At 42.8% G+C, this 19,620-nt stretch overlaps 2 protein-coding genes across 2 annotated transcripts in view; both read right to left on the bottom strand.

Annotated features, from left to right (window-relative positions):
- Positions 1–9,190, bottom strand: part of NADK2 (NAD kinase 2, mitochondrial) — a 32,968-nt gene extending 23,778 nt beyond the window's left edge. Inside the window, exon 1 of the mRNA XM_059491966.1 lies at positions 8,828–9,190. Within this exon, the coding sequence (XP_059347949.1) occupies positions 8,828–9,190 (363 nt within the window). The remainder of the gene's footprint in view (positions 1–8,827) is intronic.
- Positions 9,191–13,584: 4,394 nt separating this feature from the next.
- RANBP3L (RAN binding protein 3 like) overlaps positions 13,585–19,620 on the bottom strand; it is a 32,194-nt gene continuing 26,158 nt past the window's right edge. Inside the window, exon 15 of the mRNA XM_059492454.1 lies at positions 13,585–16,066. Coding sequence (XP_059348437.1) covers positions 16,023–16,066 — 44 coding nt within the window. The 3' untranslated portion in view covers positions 13,585–16,022. The remainder of the gene's footprint in view (positions 16,067–19,620) is intronic.

Here is a 19,620-nt window from a genome sequence, read left to right as displayed (position 1 = left end):
GACCCTGACAGGTTTGAGGGCTGGGTCTGTACAAACCTCACAAAATTCAACAAGGCCAAATGCAAGGGGTTGCACTCGGGCTGGGGCAGTACCAATACTGGCTGTGGGATGAAGGGATTGAGACCAGCCATGGACCCAGGCTGCACCCAGAGCCCCGTGGGCAGCAGGGCAGGGAGGGGATTCTGCCCCTCTGCTCTGCTCTGCTGAGACCCACCTGGAGCCCTGCATCCAGCCCTGGGCTCCCAGCACAGGGACAGGCACTTGCTGGAGTGAGCCCAGAGGAGAGACACAATGATCAGAGGGCTGGAGAACCTCTTCTGTGAAGACAGTCTGAGAGAGATCCTTAATATTACTCCTTTCACAGAAGTTGCCTGACTTCTTAAAAGGGGAAATGTGGTCTAATTGTTCTTGCACTAGAAATAGTAAATGCATTATCAGATGTCATATAGTTTGGCTATAGATAAAGACTCAAGACAGTAAGGTAACCGTATTTAGAAAAAAAAACCTGGTCAAATTTAAGTATTTACTGAAAAATTCCAGACTTATTCAATAACAACATTTGCTAAGTCACTGACTTAATGTTGCACATTGACCCTGACTGGCTGGATGCCAGTTGCTCACCAAAGCTGCTCTTATCACAACCCCTTCACAATGAGATAGGAAAGAGAAAATGCAAGGAAAGGCTCAAAGTTGAGATAATGACAGGAAGAGAATACTCACCAGTTACTACCATCACAGACTAAATACACTCAGCTTTTGGAAATCAACTGAATTTATTATGAATCAAAATCAGGGCAGGACAATGAGAAGTAAAACAAATATTAAAAACACCTTCCCTCCATCCCTCCAATTGTCCCAGCTCTCCCTCCTCCTCCCATCAGCAGAATAGGGACATAAGCATGGGAGATATAGTCAGTTTGTCTCAAGTCATTTTGGTCTCTGCTCAACTAGAGGAGCTCTTTCCCCTGCTCCAGCCTGGGGGCTGGAGATATCCACAGGAGATTTTTCAAAAACTTCTTTAGCATAATTCTTTTCCATGGGCTGCAGTTCTCCACAAACTGCGCCAGTCTGGGTCCTGCACAGGGTACAGTCCCTCAGGATCAGGCTGCTCCACTGTGGGTCCACACTGGGGTAACAGCTCCTGCCAGGAGCCTGCTCCAGTGAGGGGCTGCTCTCTGCACAGGCCACAGCTCCTGCCAGGAGCCTGCTCCAGTGAGGGGCTGCTCTCTGCACAGGCCACAGCTCCTGCCAGGAGCCTGCTCCAGTGAGGGGCTGCTCTCTGCACAGGCCACAGCTCCTGCCAGGAGCCTGCTCCAGTGAGGGGCTGCTCTCTGCACAGGCCACAGCTCCTGCCAGGAGCCTGCTCCAGTGAGGGGCTGCTCTCTGCACAGGCCACAGCTCCTGCCAGGAGCCTGCTCCAGCACAGGCTTCCCATCCACCTTCAGGCACACCCAGCTGCTCTGCTGTGGCTCCTCCAGGGGCTGCAGGGGAATCTCTGCTCCCCCCTGGGCCTGCAGGGCCTGCAGGGGCACAGCTGCCTCACCCAGGGCTGCACCAGGGGCTGCAGGGGAATCTCTGCTCTGGGGCCTGGAGCAGCTCCTGCCCCTCCTCCTTCACTGACCTGTGTCTGCAGAGCTGCTCCTCTCACACTCTCATCTCTGAGAGCAATTACATTTGCACAGTAATTTTTTTCCCCTCTTAAATATATTACCAACTGAGATGACACTACCATCTCTAAATGGCTTGACCTGTGCTGCTGAGGGTCCATCTTAGATCCATCTGGCATCAGCTGTCAGACATGGAGGAAGCTTCTGGCAGCTTCTTACAGGAGCCACAGCTGCAGTCCTCCTCACTACCAAAACCCGGCCACACAAACCCAATACCCTCAACCTTTTGCTATCAACAGGGCCAGTTTCAGCAGAATTCTGTTGGCAGTACAGTTTGCAATTGCAATGTACAGTAATACAGTGGATTAACCCATTTTGGGACACCCAGCTCCTTTAAGGCCCTGCAGTCTAGCTCATTCACACTTGCACAAGTGCTCTGAAACTCTCTCTAAAGTGAACCTTACAACCAGTCCCAGTGAGCAGCTGCAGGTTCTGAGTGAACTTCAAATGCACTGGCTTCTGATCATTTATTAGCTAAAAAAATTAAATCCATAAAAATCCATAAATGCATTGTTTACAGGAAGGCTTTAATAATGAGTAAGCACCAGAGAAACCAATCAGGTTCCTGAAATAAGCTCCGACAGTGGATCAGAAGTACCAAGGCTCAGGTTTAAGTCTCCCATAAGGCCTGGAACACAAATCACGTTTTCCAATACAAACTGCTGTTGAGCTGCAAGCCATAGCATTAAATCCAATTCTTCCACCCTTCCCAGGATTATTACATATTATACAGGCTCTAGCAACTTGCTTTCAAAAAAATGTGCTAAGTTAACCAATGCAGTAAGTCACTTCTTACCACACAAGAAAGGCCAGAAGGCTGAAGTTACCTGACTAGGACTGATTTACTAACTTGCTGTCAATTGCTCGGTATTTTTGCCAGTATTGTTCCTGGCTATTTGCTACGTTTTCAGCAGTTTACTGCACCACCCCCCACACTGCAGAAATCCAGAGGACTACTTCAGCTAGGAATATTTTTGCCTTATATTTTCCTCACTTTCTTCTTCAGTAATTTAGACCCCTCACTTCCATTACACCATCACAGCAAGCCTTCAAATGCTGCTGTACATTAATGTATTCTAATGTATCTATTATGTAGAATAATGACTATGAAGTATAGATATTGTAGCATTTTATAAACCATTACTTCTGTAATAGCTGATTTAACTGCAACATTATGTTCCTGAAGTTTTACAGAAATGCTGTTTAAGGACAAGAGTTTGATGCATACATGAAAAAAAGTTAAAATGCCATGAACTGCTTTCTAATTGTTCATCCACCACATTAAAGCATTATTGTCATTTTAACCACATGTGAGGAGTACACATAGTGGTTTGCAATTCAAAGGCTAAGGCAGAGCAAATTGTTTTGTTAACTATAAACAGTGGTAACTGGTTTCTTCACTAAAAGATTTCTAAAAAAACCTGTGTAATCCAGGCAATTCAATCATTCTCATTAATACAGCACAACACCAACATGATGCTGTAAATCAAAACTAATGAAGTACTTAAAGCCAGCATTAAAGTCACTTCCACGAAGTAGCCTTCTTCAGCTGTATACAGCATAGTATGATTGGTGATACAGTCCCAGAAGTTAAATTTAAGTGAATTACACTGAAATGCCCTACTTTTATATCTATTTGCTATATGCAACTGAGTATACTTGAATGGTATACTGGAAAAACAAATTGTATGGAAAAAACAATTACTCCATCACATTTAATTGTTTCCATCATTTTCCAGACCCCTCTTAGAATAATAACATGGGAGGAACAATTTAATAAAGCAGATGCCAGTACAGTGACTTAACACTGATGCAAATATATCAAATTTCAAAGGTAAAGATAAACAAAGGAACACCATGTTCGTGTAACCTGAAAAGCATTTGCACACATCTCAGTTTCCAGTGGATTAGTTCAAAAATTTTATTTCTGAAAAAAAGAAGTCTTTAGCTTTATGTAATCCTAGTGGAATATAAACTGTGTCTTGAATTCTGTATGCTTCAATTCACTAAAGGGAGTTAGTACTTCTCCCTTTTTTCAGGATAAGGTAGAGAATAGTAGAGTCCTAACAGCTTTAAAACACTTTATGTGCTCTGTAAAAGAACATCCACTGAAAAAATTCACATTACAAGGTAAGAAGAGATGGCAGTCTGAATTCAACAGAATAATGAAAAACTTCACAGTATCACCTCATTCATTAAGGAAGTTTTTACTTAAAATACTACTTTAAATATACCCTGTACATATGGATCCACAAGAGGACACAGGGTTAACTGCCCTCATACTTACTGATTTTCAGAAAAGCAACTTTTTTTTAGTTGTCTACTAAATTACTAGATTTCATTTTAAAATTACAATTCAGTTGAACTTTGAAGCTTGCATAGTGCTTTTTCATTCTGCTGCCTTCTTTGCATTTGCAAAACTCAGTATTCTGAAAATATCTGACTACTTTCTAAGTAAGTGTTTGAGAGGATCACAGTCATCAGCATTGAAGCACAGTCTTCTAAACCAGAACAAAATCTAAGAACAAAATGCCTGGATATTTTCCAAAACTGTATCTTCAGGTGGTGGTACGAGAGTTACAAGCCTGTAACACTAGTACTCAGGAAAAGTAATTCAGAAGTGATACTGAAAGGGATACTATTTAATATAAAAAATAGCAGAGAATTTTTTCTGTAACCAAAACCAAAAATCCATCACCTATCAAGTTAGAGGTAAAACAGTACATTTCCCACAAGAAGGAATTTTCTAAGAGGCGTGAAAACTTTACTGCATGGACTAGCAACAACTGGCTGTACACATCTAAATTAGGAGCAGGAGGGCGGGAGGACAGTGTCCTGCTGCACACATCCCCCAGACCCCACCCACAGCTCTGCACACAACAGGAGCCCCAGCTGAAGCTCACCTACCTGCTGGGCAACACTCCTTCCTTCCTTCCTGGCCAGCCCTGCCCAGGATGTTGCTGCTGCCCCATGCATCACCTGTGCAAGTTCATATTGACTGCATTCAGGGGAGACAATATCCTGACAACAGGTTACCTCTTCCCTACCCAGACACCAGTTTTCTATAAAGCTGTATGAACTTCACATCACTGAGATTACCACCCCTAGCAATTAGCTGCAGTGGTCCAAAAGAGTCAAAACTTGTTCCAAACCTCCAACTTGCCTTCCTGCTCCAAATAAAGACTCATAAACAAGCCACAACAGAATATCAACTCTAGACCACACTGAACGACCTCCTTCCAACTAACACCAAGACAAACATAACTTTTCATTATGTTAGATATTTTCAAAGATAATTAGAATTGTGTACGAAATGTATTTGTACAGGTAACATTTTCACCTTCCCTAAATACCTTACAGCTGTGAGAAGTCAGCAACCTATCACATCTGCACTATCAAACAAAACAAAACCCAGAAGTCAGGAAACAAGCTCTATTACTGGGGCATTATATTCTCTTAGTTTATGTAAGGACAACAGCAGTGGTTCCTCTGCATGGATTTACTGAGGGTGAAATAAACAGAACATGCAGCAGCCTTCAGTACTAGTTGACTGGATCATTCATTTTTGTAACTAGTCATATTTAGATGCCAATCCCAGTAAGCTAGGTCACAAGAAATGCAAATTGCTGTAACTTCTGGTAGGCAAACAGTTAGCAGGGACTTGGGAGAAAGATTAGTATAACTTAGAGTTGGTAACTGCAAGTTTTAGAAATCCAACAGCCCTTTAAATTTCATAAAGCAAAGACAGCATTTAGTAGACCTGTAAAAGTAGCCCTTGCTCTCCATCTTTCCACCATTAGTTTTGCTCTTCTGCTATCTGGACTGCTTCTTTACCTCTCCTATCTCTGTCTGCACAGAGAAAGAATATTTGAGTTCTGGAATTGTGACCCTGCAGCTTTGACTTTGCAAGATTTCATAGTGTTTGTATAATACAACTCACTTAGCATCCAAAAGTAAAGCCACAGAAGGGTTTAAGCTACAGGTGCCCGGGGCGTTTATGGCTTATAAGAAATGTCAGCCAGTCACCTCCATCACCGGTATTCTGCTTCTTGCAGGATACTGTGATTTATACTGTGTATATCATAGATAAAGACATATACTATGACCTGTATAATATTTTAGTACTTATTGACATATGCCAATGATTCATCTTCAGCCTCCTTAAACATGAAACAAATCTCATTTCATTAAGATGAGTGCCCAAAGGCACCATCATGTCTGCATTAAGTTACTTCCTGCATATTCACCCTCAATACATAAACACACTGATTGAAACAGCTACCTTCAGGACTGCTCTCTGTCTTGGTGATCAGGCAGAACTGATTAAGCCTCCAATTTTCATTGTGCTGTACTGATATCTGAAGTTTCCAAGTACAGACATCAGCTATCTTCTAGAAACTTGCAAACACCTCTTCTGCTCACAACAGGCAAGGCAACAAGCCCAGGTATGGCTGCTCAAATCTAAACCTCCAACATTGCCTTGAAACTGAATTTCTGTATTTCAGATAGCCAGTATCTGGACATCTGAAGGTCCATGACAGAGGATAACAGCACCGTGCTCTCCCTTACACTACAAGCCTCCTCCAGGATCACCCAAGCCTGAGCCCCCTCTGGTGCAACCCCCACCACCAACAGGTCTGGGTCAGCCAGCAGCTCGGAGCATCACAGGAGCCAAACCATTCCTGTGCTCTTTTGCTTTCACTCTTCACCTGTATCCCAGCCTGAGGCTTTCATATGCACTCAACTCTCACCCTGCCTTCTGTGTGGCCCTTCAACTGAGCTGCAAACCCAAAGACAGCGAGCCTGAGCTCATTTCTGAGATCAGCTGCCTTGGAGCAGCTTCCAAAGTCTCCCCAGGAGAAACAGAGACACAGAGAACACGGATCGCAGCTAACACCAGGGAGCAAAATGCATCCTGTTCCCAAGCTGCCCACAATGGCGCTGTGGGGGAAGGACACTTCACAGCAACCACTCAGCTACAAATGATCTCCCCAACGGTGAGGATAAGAGTCTTCTGAAACTTCACGTAACATATTCGGTGAGGGTGCCATTAACTCAGTCTGAGGAAAAAAGAACTGAGACCAGAGTCACAGCAAAACGCAAATACCGAAATGTTTACAGGTTAGCTATAAAAGAAATGGGCAGCAAGGGTAATTCCTTTACTCTCTTTTTTCTGTTTCAAAAAATTCTGCAAGACCTTTTCAATGTGCTCTTGCACAAATCTTTGTATTCCCGCCCATACAGCAGGAGCTTAACTCAATATTGCTACACACATAGTTAGGCAAGTTGGGCTTTGTCTACCTGGCGACACCAACTTTTATTGATACAATTCCTCACAAGGCAGTATTTTAAGGGGAAAGGTAGATATTAAAAAAGCACCAGTCCTAGAAAATAAATTCTGGAACTGTCACAAATACCAAAAAGGACAAACTTTAGGGTGTTTCTGCAACCATTATAATCACCGAGTTCACAGTTACTTCTTTAAAAATGCATACTGAGGGCAATAAAGGTTACCAATCATGCAAAATATGCATTCTCACAAAAAAAGAAACTGCAGCTACCACACCATCCAGTCATGAGCACCTTAAGGGATGTGCAATGCTGCTCACTGATTCAGTGTCCCAGTCCTGCCTGTACAGAAGCAGTTAGGGAAAAGTGACCAAACAAACCCGGTCTGCTTCTCCTGGGCTTAACTGCACACTGAGGACAACCTCTGTACTCAACAACAAGAAATAATTTCTCACAAATAGCTAAATGACAATAAAAAGTCTTACAGCTGAGCTATAAGACACCTTTTTTCCCCCTAACCAGTGTATGAAAGGAAGTACTGGGACACCTCAGCAACAGGAAGCTACACAAGAATTAACACAGACTGACATTCAACTTGTTGAACTGTAACTACACAGCTATACAAAACATGTAAAAAATGTCTGGACAGGAATTCCATAGGAGGTAGAAGACCAAATGAAGCACAAAGACATTGCTGTAGATACTGAACATTTTATCCCTGATTCTTTACAAAGCAAGGCCATGCAGCCATTTGTCCTTGCCACATAAGTTAAGCACATGTACCAGTTTAGTCCAAACATTGCAAAGTAACGGAGATTTAAAATATTTCCAGTTGTAAGAGACCAAAGACTTGACAGACACAAACGAATCTGTGGACAAATTAATGTAATGGATTTATCCAAAATAAAGGCATAAAAATCTCATGACATGGACTTCACAGACTGCTGACAGCCAAAGTAACTCCTGCAGGTACCATCCTTCAGCCCACCAGTTGCACGTGAACACTGGAAGACAGCCACCGGCTAAAGGGAGAAATGAGTGATGTCACTAAGCATGATGGAAATGAAGACAACAAGACACTGGGTACACATATCAACTCTCAGAGACACTTGGTTTCCTCAGTATACCTTCAGTAATGGACCTTTACATTACAGGTTTCTTAGAGACTAAAGAAAAATGCTTTTCTAAAAACTGTAACAAGAAGGGTGGATCTGAGAGAGATGTGGCTGTCTGAACGGAGGAAAATATGTAAGGATGGAGTGAAGATGTGAGGCAAAAAAACGGAGGAAATGCAAATCAGTCCATGCTAAGACACAGAGGGGATTTTCTGCAACATTGTGCTTTCCACAACATGCACTTCTCTAATGTTTATACTTCATACAGTAAGTAAAAGACTGCAGTTTGCTGAGGGCCACTGGAATCCCTCCGAGGGTAAAACCCAAACACGCTTACTACACAAGTCTCTCGGCAGCCTGCAAGCGACGAATGTCCAGCGCCGCCACTCGTGCCCCTCTCCAGGCCGTGCCGCTCGGCGGCTCCATCGGGATCGGGGACCGGGGAGGGAAGCGACGGGAGGGCAGAGCCGCCGGCAGCAGGGGCAGAGCCCGGGGACAGCGGCCGCAACCCCGCTCCCCTCCACAGCCGCCGGCTCCGCCCCACCAAGGCCCGGGGAAGCACCGGGGACACTCGGACACAGCGGCCCGGAGGCGCCCCTGGAGCCGGGTACCACCCCGGGAACCTCTCCGAAGTCGGGCATCACCCCGGTCATCCCTCGCCGGAGCCGGGCATCAGCCTGGGTACCCTCCGACCGTGCTACAGCCCCGCGGCAACGCCCTCGCTGTCCGGGACCGCCGGCCCCTCCCGCCGCTCACCAGCTGCTTCAGGTCCTCCTCAGAGAGCCCGGCGTAGCGGTACCGCTGCTGCTCGAACTCGTACCGCGTCGTCTTCACCACCACCGCCACACGCGACGGCCGGAACCCGCCCCCCGCCGCCCCCGACCCGCATGGCGCGGCCCCCGCCGCCCCCCGCCCAGCCGCCGCCGCCGCCGCTGCGGAGGGGCTCAGCCCGCCGAGCGCGAGTAGGCGCCGGTGGGCGCCGCCGAGCAGCGGCAGCCACGGCGGAGCGGAGGGAGCGGAGGAAGCCGCCATCCGCGGGCAGAGCAGCGGGGAGCGGCGAGCTGCCGCCCGGCCGGCGAGGCGGAGGCGGCCGCAGGGGAAGCCCGAAGAAGAGAACATCTCCCGGGCTCTGCGCCGCTCCCCGACGCGGGCGCGGCGCTGCCGGCGGCGGCTCCGGCCGCTCTGCGGCGGCGCCCGGCACACATGGCCCGGCCGCGCCCGCCGCCCCGCCCTCCCCGCGCGCAGCCGCCCGCCCCGCCAATAGCGAGCTGCGCCGCCGGGTACCCGCCCCTCATGGGAGCGGGGCCTGAGCGCTATCCCCGGCGCTTGCGCCCTCCCCGGCCAACCGGGGCACAGCGCGCCGTGCCCGCCTGCCCCGCCCCGCGCCCCGGCGAGGGCCGCCTGCGCAAGCGTAGAGGAGACATCTCTCTCTCTCCCCCTCCCCCCCCCCGCCCGCCCCTGCTTGGCCCCGCCCCGGCTCCTGGTGGCGCGCGGGACGGGGCGCGAGGCACGTAGGCGGCGCGCGGTGGATGTCCCCGCGCCTGGCCCCCCGGGCGCTGTGAGGGGTGCGGGGCCGACCCCCGCCGTGAGGGGACAGTGACAGCGTCCCCAGCGCTTCCCGCTGCTCCCCCGTGTCCCAGGGCTCAGCAGCAGCACCCCCGGTACTTCCCGTGCTCCAGAGTGTTCCCAGTACCCGTCCCTCCAGTGGCTCCCCTGTGTCCCAGAGGACAGCGACAATGCCATCAGTGCCCCGCTAGTACTCTTAGTGTCCCGGCAGGCAGCGATAGTGTTAAAAGAGATAAAGAGGGAGAAATTACTTGGTCTTAGATCGCTTGTGTGGAAATCTCACGTGTTGCTACTCCTGTCCTCGGCCTTTGTGATAGCTTTATAGCACGGCAGAAAGGCAAATACGAACTGATAATAGTGCATTAGCGAAGCTTCAGATAGCTTGGGGGAACAGACAGGAATTCTGAGACCAGGCAGTGTTCTGAGACTAAGCAGTGTTCCTCAACAGTGTCCCCCACACCCCACGGGACAGCGACCGTGCTCTCATTACTGGTGACACTTCACCCCGTTGGAGCAGAGGGTGCGGGCCGGCACCATACAGGCGGTGGAAGGAAGTCAGGTGGGATCGCGCCGCTGGGCGCCGGCCTGCTTCCCTGGGAAACTGAGGAGGGACGGGAAAAAACTTTCGGAAAATAATTCAGAGAGATGGGAAAACACAGCACGTGCTGTGTTTTAGAAGGACTAAATATTGCATCTGGTGCGCAGAGCTGGTGAGATACATGTAGCTTAAAAGCTCATTTTGTTGTCCGTGCCTGTTTTGGTCTTTGTGACATCTGCCGGTGTCAGGAAGGGCAGAAGGGACCTGGCCGCAGCGTTGCGAGACAGCGTCTGGCAAATCCAGGTTAAAAAAAAAAATAAATTATCGATCCTGAGTTACTTTTTAATATTTTAAGCAAGCTGTCCAGAAATTCTGTGGGGGTTTGCGTGATTATCAATAACTGCATGTGCAGGCATCGACTGCCACAGACGGTCCTTCTGCACTGAAGGCTTCACTTGAACATTTCTCATTACTCACCTTGTATCTCATCTTCCCTGGGGGAAGGGATCGAAGCAGCAACTCCTGCCTGTCAATGCAGCACTCCTCTACAGTGCTTTGCCAGAACTCTTAGGAAATAAGCATAGCTGCAGCTGTTCTGCTCTTCCCACAAAACAAAGGTTCTCTCCAGTCTTTGCTGGTGGGTAGGAGGATTTTTTTGTCTACTGATTAGCTTAGCCTTGAAGGAAAATATCACAAAACAGATTACCAGGAAACCAATTAAACATAACTAATTCCCTTGCTGACCAGAAAATGCCTCATTCTGTATAACCATTAACTTAAAGGTTGTACACAGCAATAGGTAATACAACATCCTTGAGACCTAAGAGATATAAGAGGTTTCGAAAATTTATGACTCTGTTTTGAATGGTATCTATTTTATAACTTAATTGACCATTTAGCTGCTCGTCTAAGATTTTTGTGCTTTGTGTATTGCCTATTGAATTGTTTTGATTTTTGAAAATCAAATCAGCTTCAACCACTAAGTTTGAATATTGAACAGTATTTTATTCTGAAATCATGCAATTATCATGTTATGGTCTTTTGAATTAATTCCCACAGCAAGCTTATAATCATAAAATATGACATATGTATTTTAAAATGTAAATTCAAATCAGTAGATGATTAAAGATCTGGAAACAATGCTGAAGCATGGGCTATGATGTGATTAATCCATAGTTCCCAGAAGGAAGTCTCTGACAGGCTAGCTCTTTGTCAGAGTACACAGATTGTCTGATACCCCATTGTCTTTGTGGAAAAGGATTTAAACTTTCTATATCATATGAAATACAGTTTGTTGAATATTACTTACAGTTTGCATCTTACTTTATATAAATGGACCTACTTACAAAATGTTCATTAGACACTAGCCCCTCCCCCACATAGAATTCTTGATTTGAGCATACACCTGATATAAAGCAAGAAGACACACAATACTGTCAAATGACCCTTTGCCTATTTTGAGATATATTCAGTTTGTGACATATGACATGTCTCTTCATGCTCCATTTTCAATTACTTTAAAACAATATACCCAGTAGATTAGAGGACAGATTAATTCATGCAAAGTTAAACAAATAAATGTAGGAATTTAAACCTGGTATCCTTGTAGGACACAAATGTGGACTAGGAGTGAATTTCTACTGTAACAACTTTTTGAACCCACTGCTGGCCAAAACTAAGTTTGGTTTGGGCATAGAGTGTTTAAAAATTCTTAATGGAAACAGATGCCTCAATATTGCCTGAAGTTAAAAAATGCTTCAGAAAAATGCCCATTTTAGACACCAAGGAGTTATAACACATGATGTAAATTTCAAGACACAAATCCATAAAAAACCAGACAGCTCTATATGCTTCAAGTTATATTGTGAACTTTAAAAAATACCTATGTAATACACAAAATACACAAAATTCTGTGTAACAAAGTAACTGGAAAAATTTCTACATAAACAATAAATTATTCCCTAAACTATTTCACTAGCTGTAAAACTGGCAATGCACAACTGTGCCGGCCGTTTTATATAAGATAATCTCCATATATAGCTTATTTCCACCCAAAAGAATGTATATGTTGGTTATAGTGCAGTTACAATCTGGGACAACTATTCATTTCTACTCTTTCTTGAAGTCTTTGAATAATGCCTTCTTGTGATAGTTTAATTAATAACTAGTATCTCTTTAACTTACCCAATTATTTGCATTGTCTAGACTTACTCTATGTGACCCTCAGTGCTACTGGTAACAGAAATTGCTTGTGGTTTGTTTGTGTTTAAAATGGTGATGCTGTCAGTGTGAGGTGCATGCACAGGGGACAAGGTAAACACACCATCACTGTAACATTTCAGAAATCCAAGTCCTCGGATTTTGGGAGCACTTTTTAGACAGATAACTGCTGTAGAATGGGCTGTGCATGCTTTTTTAAGTTTTCCTGCCAGCATGGCCCCGTGGTAAGGCCTCTAAGGGAAATGAAGATGCTCTTTCCCTCCCTGTCCATGTCATACTGGCTGTCACTAGCAGTGAAAGCAGATGTGCTAGAAGTTTTTCCTGTATTTATTTATTCAATAGAGATATTACCTAACTCTTAACTTCATACACTCTGCCAAAACTATTTCAAAGGTCACTAAAAAGCATGGCATAAAAACCTGAGGGACAGGACAAGATTTATGAAGAGATACAAATGCCTCCAGAATGTAAAGCAGGACATTCAGTTTGTCCCATCCAAGTGGATTCTGCTAGAAATTCCTAATCTTATAGAATATATTATTATGAACTGTTAGTTTTCCCTCCTTGGGAAAATTACTACTGTATGGATATATAAGATCTTCCACCTCTACATCCCTTATGTATATAAATTAATCACTGGGGTTTCTCATAAATAGATTTTTCTATCTGGAAAAAAAAATCATGTCCAGTTTCACATGGGCTCATACGGGTATCATATTGAGTCATGTCTCTACACGTCTCTTCAGGCCGCAGGGACCCATCCTTCCATGCTCTACTTCTCCTCCCTCCCAGAAAGTGCTGCAGCCTGTACAAAAGCAGAAAAACACCACTTAGGCCCACCAGCACCACAGAAAATACCAATCTTACCCTGAAAACTTTTCCTCAAAGGATGCTTTTCTCTGATTTCTGTCATTCAGCAACTGCTAATTTTCATAAAGAATTTAAATTGTCTTAGAGCATTCTAACTCCTGTGCAATTCTTTGAAACTGAACAGTGGACTCAGTGTGGGTCTGACAGATAGGTGGATGGCATGCACAACCACTTACATATTCTTTCCTTAGGAAAGCAGGCTTGAGATTCTGCAGCATGGTACTCTTAATTAATGGAAGCTCTAACTGGGACGCAAAATAAGACTCCTAGTTACACAGAAATTTAAGTGGTAAGGAAATAGTTTATTGTTGAGGTGCAGAAATTGCTCTCCAGGTGTCATAAAATGACAAACTACATTTTAAAAGCAATTTAATACATTACATAATGGTGTACCTTCAGGCTTGAGGAACAGTGAACTTTAGTGCCGTGAAACTAAACAGAACACATAATTAGGTTTTTAAGAGCAAAAATTTTTTTCCTTTATTACCAAAGTATCCAATGTCTTTAAAATAAACATCTCTTCTCCTCCTCAGCTTTTGGAAGATGAAGCTTCATGTTTGAGTGTGTGTGCACATGAGTGTATGTGTTTATATGTATACTTGTGTATACATTAAGGATTTTGGGAAGAGGCAGATCAAAACAGCTTTTATTTATAAACCTTGTTCTGTATGCTTTGGGAGCAAATTACAAAGTTTAAGTCCTGTGTCTGAAAAAGTTCTGTTGTCCCTGCCCTGGAAACCTCCCTCATTTACCAAGGATTTTACAGCTGTAGTAGAATTTAGAGGGGTATTGTGTCACTGAGGTGCTTAAATCCTGTTCCACAGACAGCTTTGATTATCAGGACAGACTTTGAAATCAAACTCTGCATTCAGCGCATAGCCAGCTGAACTCCAGGGCAAACATATAACCGTGACCTGTTGCTAAATACATAGGGCTGCTGTGTTTTACAACTGCCTGAGTTTTTATAACATGGAGCTTTGTCCCTGAGGATGAGTTGCAGCAATGAAATATGAAGGTCAGTGATGTAAATATTGTTGTGGTCAGGAGTGAGGCTGATAACAAAGGACACAATGTACAGCTCATTATGGAAACAATATTTTTGTTATTGGCAGACTGGAATCAAAGAGAATCCCCATGCTTCACTATTTGACACAGGTGCTCTGCTGGGAAGCAGTTCCTTTATTCTGAAGGCAGAAATCAAGTTCCACTTAAATTTACTGTCATCCAAATGCTAAATCAATGTCAGACAAGTGCTAATTTTGGTGGGCCATTACATTCAGTGTAATCCGTACAACTATTTCAGCTTCATCTGGATACTAATCTTGGCAGTGCACTGAGAATTCAGGAAGAAACAAGTATTGTTCCAACTTCATACCATGTTCAAATGGGAAACCAAATTGTAACTTGACTTATCAGGTGTGTTGCAGCTTTTTAGATTGAGAAATCATTACAATTACCTTAATTAAAAGGACTTGAGATATTTCAGAACATTGTTTCAGCTCTGAGGATGACAAACAATGTGCAGGACATCAGGAAAGTGGCAGTGGAGAGATTGCAGACAAATTCTAATTTTGACAGAATGAAAACATGGAACATAAGTAGTGTGTCTTACTTTGCATGGGCTTATGAATGACCCTGCAAGTCTTGATTCACAGGTGAATTGGAGTTTTTTCTCACAAAAATATTTAGGTAGAAGACATTAATTTGTGGAATGACTTCTATGGAGCAGCTGTGTCTTGGTCACTGTTGGACTTACTGTGCACATGAGAATGTGTAACATACTTATGAATGATGCTGTTAGGAATAGCAACAGCTAAGGCAGAAATAATCTCAGATAATCTCACACATTTAATGTAGATATCCTGTTGTACTGTGCATGCATTTATTTGTGTATATCAAATGGACAATTAATATACACAAGTGCAGGTGTTTGTTTTGTTCAGCTAGAAAGGTGTTCATGAGCAAGCAGATACAATTTAAAATTTTAAAGCTGATATAGCCCTTAGAACAGGCTTTTACTTCTTCATGGTGAATTCTTTTGCTGCATACAGCTGAAAGATGCAGATCATGGTTCTTTTCCCTTAAACAAAATTCTGCAGCAAGTATACCACTCCAGATATTTTCAAAATAAACATTAAATATAACCCCTTGTATAGGGGGTGTTTCTATAGGGGCTAGTTTCTATAGGCCTTGGTCATGCTAAACTTCCACCCTAGGTTTTGCTTGCATGTACTTACAAACAGGATGCTGAATGTTACCACACAATTTTAAATAAATGTTTTCAGTGAAGCAAAATTTAAAGCTTTCCAAATGTATTTTTAAATAATAGATTAAAAGTAACAAATATCTGTTCACATATATTATTAGTTCATGCTTATGTGGTAATATCCATCAATATGATGAACAAATACGTATTCCCTATAAAATTCCTCACTCTAATAATGTATCTAAATATATTTAATTCTAAAATTGAAAGACTTTGTAACAGTTCTTGACTATTGGAAGCCATTATTATTGTAGTGCTATTACACAGCTCAGTGTATTCACAGCTCAGTGCAAAGCAGGCTGCCTGGAATCCTCAATAGTGCATCTGAAGTTCTTTCTCAATGAATTAAACTTAAGCTGTCTCTAAAATTAAGCTCTACTTAAAAGTAAAGTAATATGCATCTCATTTCCTCCCTCCAGGGGCTGATAAATCAGCTTAGACATTTTGGGAAGATGAGTTCCCAGCTGAGCTGTTGTAACTTCTGGCAGATATCATGAGCAGACAACAGACCGCCTGCGGTTCCATCTAGAATGATCTGGAAAAGAATTTATTGAAAGAAATCTTGCTTATTTGAGCATATTCATGTTTTGAAACAATCCAGCATTTCATAATACAAAAGCAGTAGGTTAAAGTTTGGATATGATCAGTTCCTGGTTTAGGTAAATAGGTAACTAGATAACAGAGGATTATTCACAAATATTTGAGCATGTGAATCATGAATGAAGCCTATGACCCTCCAAGTCAATAAAGACAAGCACAAAAAACACCAAGGAATCTGATGTCTAGGTAGGGCAATGTACCCAGGATGCAAATTATCTCACTCTGTGGAGGGTACACTGCTTTAAGACTTCATTACAGATGCTCAGAAAACTGTGAGAAATCCAACATACCTTCAAACAGCTCATTGGTTATGAGAAAGTGGTTTTGGTGTGTAATCTCTGTGACTTTGACTCATCTGCAGAAAGTAGGTAGAACTGACTAATAATGTCAGACACATAATACCACTTCACAGTATCTGCTTAAAAATTGCTACTACCATCTGGCCACCCCTAAATACTTACCAAGAATTTAAAATCTTTTACAAGTGAAATGAAAGCTTGTGTTTGTCAGAATATTAAAACTGATCTTCCCCCTTCTCTTTCCTGATATGGGAGCATTTAAAACCAATCATAGAGTGTCTTTTTAGTCTGCTTTAGATATTACTGGTGCCTGCTGAAAAGAATAGAGAAACTCCAACAAAGAAGTTAATTCTTAACTTTTCCTTTTTCCTCAGTTTTAATCACCATTAGGTATGTGTGTGTTAGCTTTATAGTTTGGAATCCTTAACAACTGAGAAGAATTTAAAGTAAATTAGCAAGAAATGCCAAACAAAGCAGTTTTTCACGAGTTACTGTGGTGTTGCTGAAGAGCCAGTTCCTTTAAGAAGTTTAAAAGTACTTTACTGCAAAATAGAAAGAAAACTCTTGCGGCATTTTAAATCTTGATAAACTGCAGCATAAGAGAGACTCCTCATGAAACTGAGATGGAAGTACATGTAGAGTGGACCAGAAAGGGTCCTTAAAACATTCTTCAGTTCTGCCAATGCATGTGCTTTTTTGCATTTCTATATTAGGACACTGTCTTTCTCTTGGACCAGCACACTGCTGGTGTTTGGAGACTATGGGCTCTCAATACCAGCAGTCTTGAAAACCCATGCAATTCTTTGTGGATCCATTTGGGATACATTCTTATGTCTTTGCATGCTGTGATTTTTCCTTGTAAGGCCTATGGCTGGGTTTGGAGAGACTTCTTGGGACTTACCCAGTCCTAGATTCCAGAATCTTTGAATTCATTCTAATAGCTTCTAAGATAAAATTACAGAGAGGACACCTCAGTCAAAAGAGATGATTCCTCAATCAGGATGACGTTAGGAGAAGATTTCAGATCAGTGAGGTGGAGTATAAGGAGTAATGCATAACACTTTTCTTTGCCTAGTGACAGTGCTGTCCTTGTACCTCCCATGTCCTTTACTTGTTTGAATTTGTTCAGCCAATAAGTTTACTGTTTAGTCTAAATTCACTTCCTCAGCTCACTTTATAGGCAAAGGGAAAAGATAAATACTTTCCAAAGACTTATTGGCCCCATCCACTCTCAAAATCTATTTAAAGGTTAATTGTTCTTTTTCTCTCCACTTAGATTTACAGAGCATTTTGTTGGTAAAAATATTTAGGCTGTAACTGGTAAAATATGATCTGATAAAAATATCAGGCACAATTTCTCTTTATGGACTTTATGAAAAGTAAAGCAAATCAACTAGGAATTTTAAAAAATATTGGAATAAATATCTATACTGAACTCATGAAATCATACAAAAATCTCTACTACCTTATACATTGTCTGTATATGGCATTAACATACTGTAGATGAAGAATTTTCTGTAAGGAATGCCTACAACAGTCTTGCAAATATTCAGAATCACTTAAACATCCATAATTCACTTACTAAGTATATCATATTTGCTTTCTTCTTCAGTCTCAAGCATTAAAGACAATCATTATGAAGATACTATAAAGATAATAAAGATCTAATTTTGATGTCTTTTACAGTGTCATGAAATACATAATCTAGGCAACTGCATGAGTTCATTTTAACAAGAAGGAAATTGCTATATTAAGAAAAGAAAACCACGGGGGGGGGAGGTGTGAGAAAAACAAATAGAATGGAATGACATAAAATGCAGGCATATTTTGTAAATTCTCATATCTCTTGTAAAGAAACAGTTCCTGAGGACTTAGGCTTCTTAACATTTATATTTTCTTAAGGAGAGGTAATCTCCGAGACTGAGTTACATCAGTATGAAGATTACTTATTTACATACACCCTTCAATGAAAATGAAAGAATGAAAATAAAAATGTTAAAACTAATGCTCTTAAAAAAACACTATCTGTTCTCTTGTATCTAAATGGACATTTGTATGCTGATATTTAAAACTGACCTCTTCCTGTCCAAAAATTCATAAGGCCTATTATTCTTCCATTTTTGTAAAAGGGAGCTCCAGGGACAGTCACGAGTGAGATTGAATGTCTGAAGGTGGAGAGTGACTTGGATACCAGTAACTGAAATCTGTGCAAATTAAAATCCTGTGGCTCTGAGAAGAGACTAAAATAAGCAGAAGAGCTAGAAGCCATTTAAAAAAGTGCTTGAAAAGGGATTGTTAAAACTGTTGTTACAAACTGGAATAAATGAGGCACAGATGCTTAGACTGAAAGGACAAAAAAAACCAACATCTCACACATTTCAGAATATCTTTGGAGGCTGTGATCTGAATATTTGTATCAGAAGTTTCTGCAAATCAAAATAAATATATAACTCGTATATCTGTTTGGTATTGCGTTCTATCAGGAGGATAACCAAGATGGTGAAGGGCGTTTAGGGAAGCTGCATGAGGTGCAGCTGAGGTCACTTGGCTTGTTGTCCCTGGAGAAGAAGAGACTGAGGGGACACCTCACAGGGGTCTTCAGCTTCCTCATGAGGGGAAGAGGAGGAGCAGAAACTGATCTTTTCTCTGTGGTGACCAGTGACAGCACCCAAGAGAATGGGCTGAAGTTGTTTCAGGGGAGATTTAGGCTGGATATTAAGAAAAGGTTCTTCCCCAGAGGGTGGTTGGGCGCTGCAGCAGCTCCCCAGGGCAGTGGTCACAGCATTATCCAGCTCAAGAAGCATTTGGATAATGCTCTCAGACACATGGTGTGACTCTGAGGGTGTGCTGTGCAGGGCCAGGAGTTGGACTTAATGATCCTTAAGGGTCCATTCCAGTTCAGAATATTCTATGATTCAATGATAAAGGGGAATTGTTTTCCCTTAGGAGAACAGTACTTATAGCTGTTACTGTTCATTTCTTGATTCTTCATGAAGAGTTGTTGAAGGAATGTTTATAATATAAGGAAGTATGTTACCTAGCTGCAGAGGGAAACAAATCCTGTGAGCAACAACTCACAGTTGCCTGATGTAGTCCATCTGTTGAAAAATCACACCTAATTAGAAGCTCCTGTATCCCCTGTGGCAGTTTGACAAGAGCCGTGAATTTGCTCCAGAAATATGACTTGTCT

The sequence above is a fragment of the Ammospiza nelsoni genome, chromosome Z, assembly GCF_027579445.1.
Source record: "Ammospiza nelsoni isolate bAmmNel1 chromosome Z, bAmmNel1.pri, whole genome shotgun sequence".
Taxonomy (NCBI): Eukaryota; Metazoa; Chordata; class Aves; order Passeriformes; family Passerellidae; genus Ammospiza; species Ammospiza nelsoni.
This window is presented reverse-complemented; position numbering and strand designations above follow the sequence as displayed.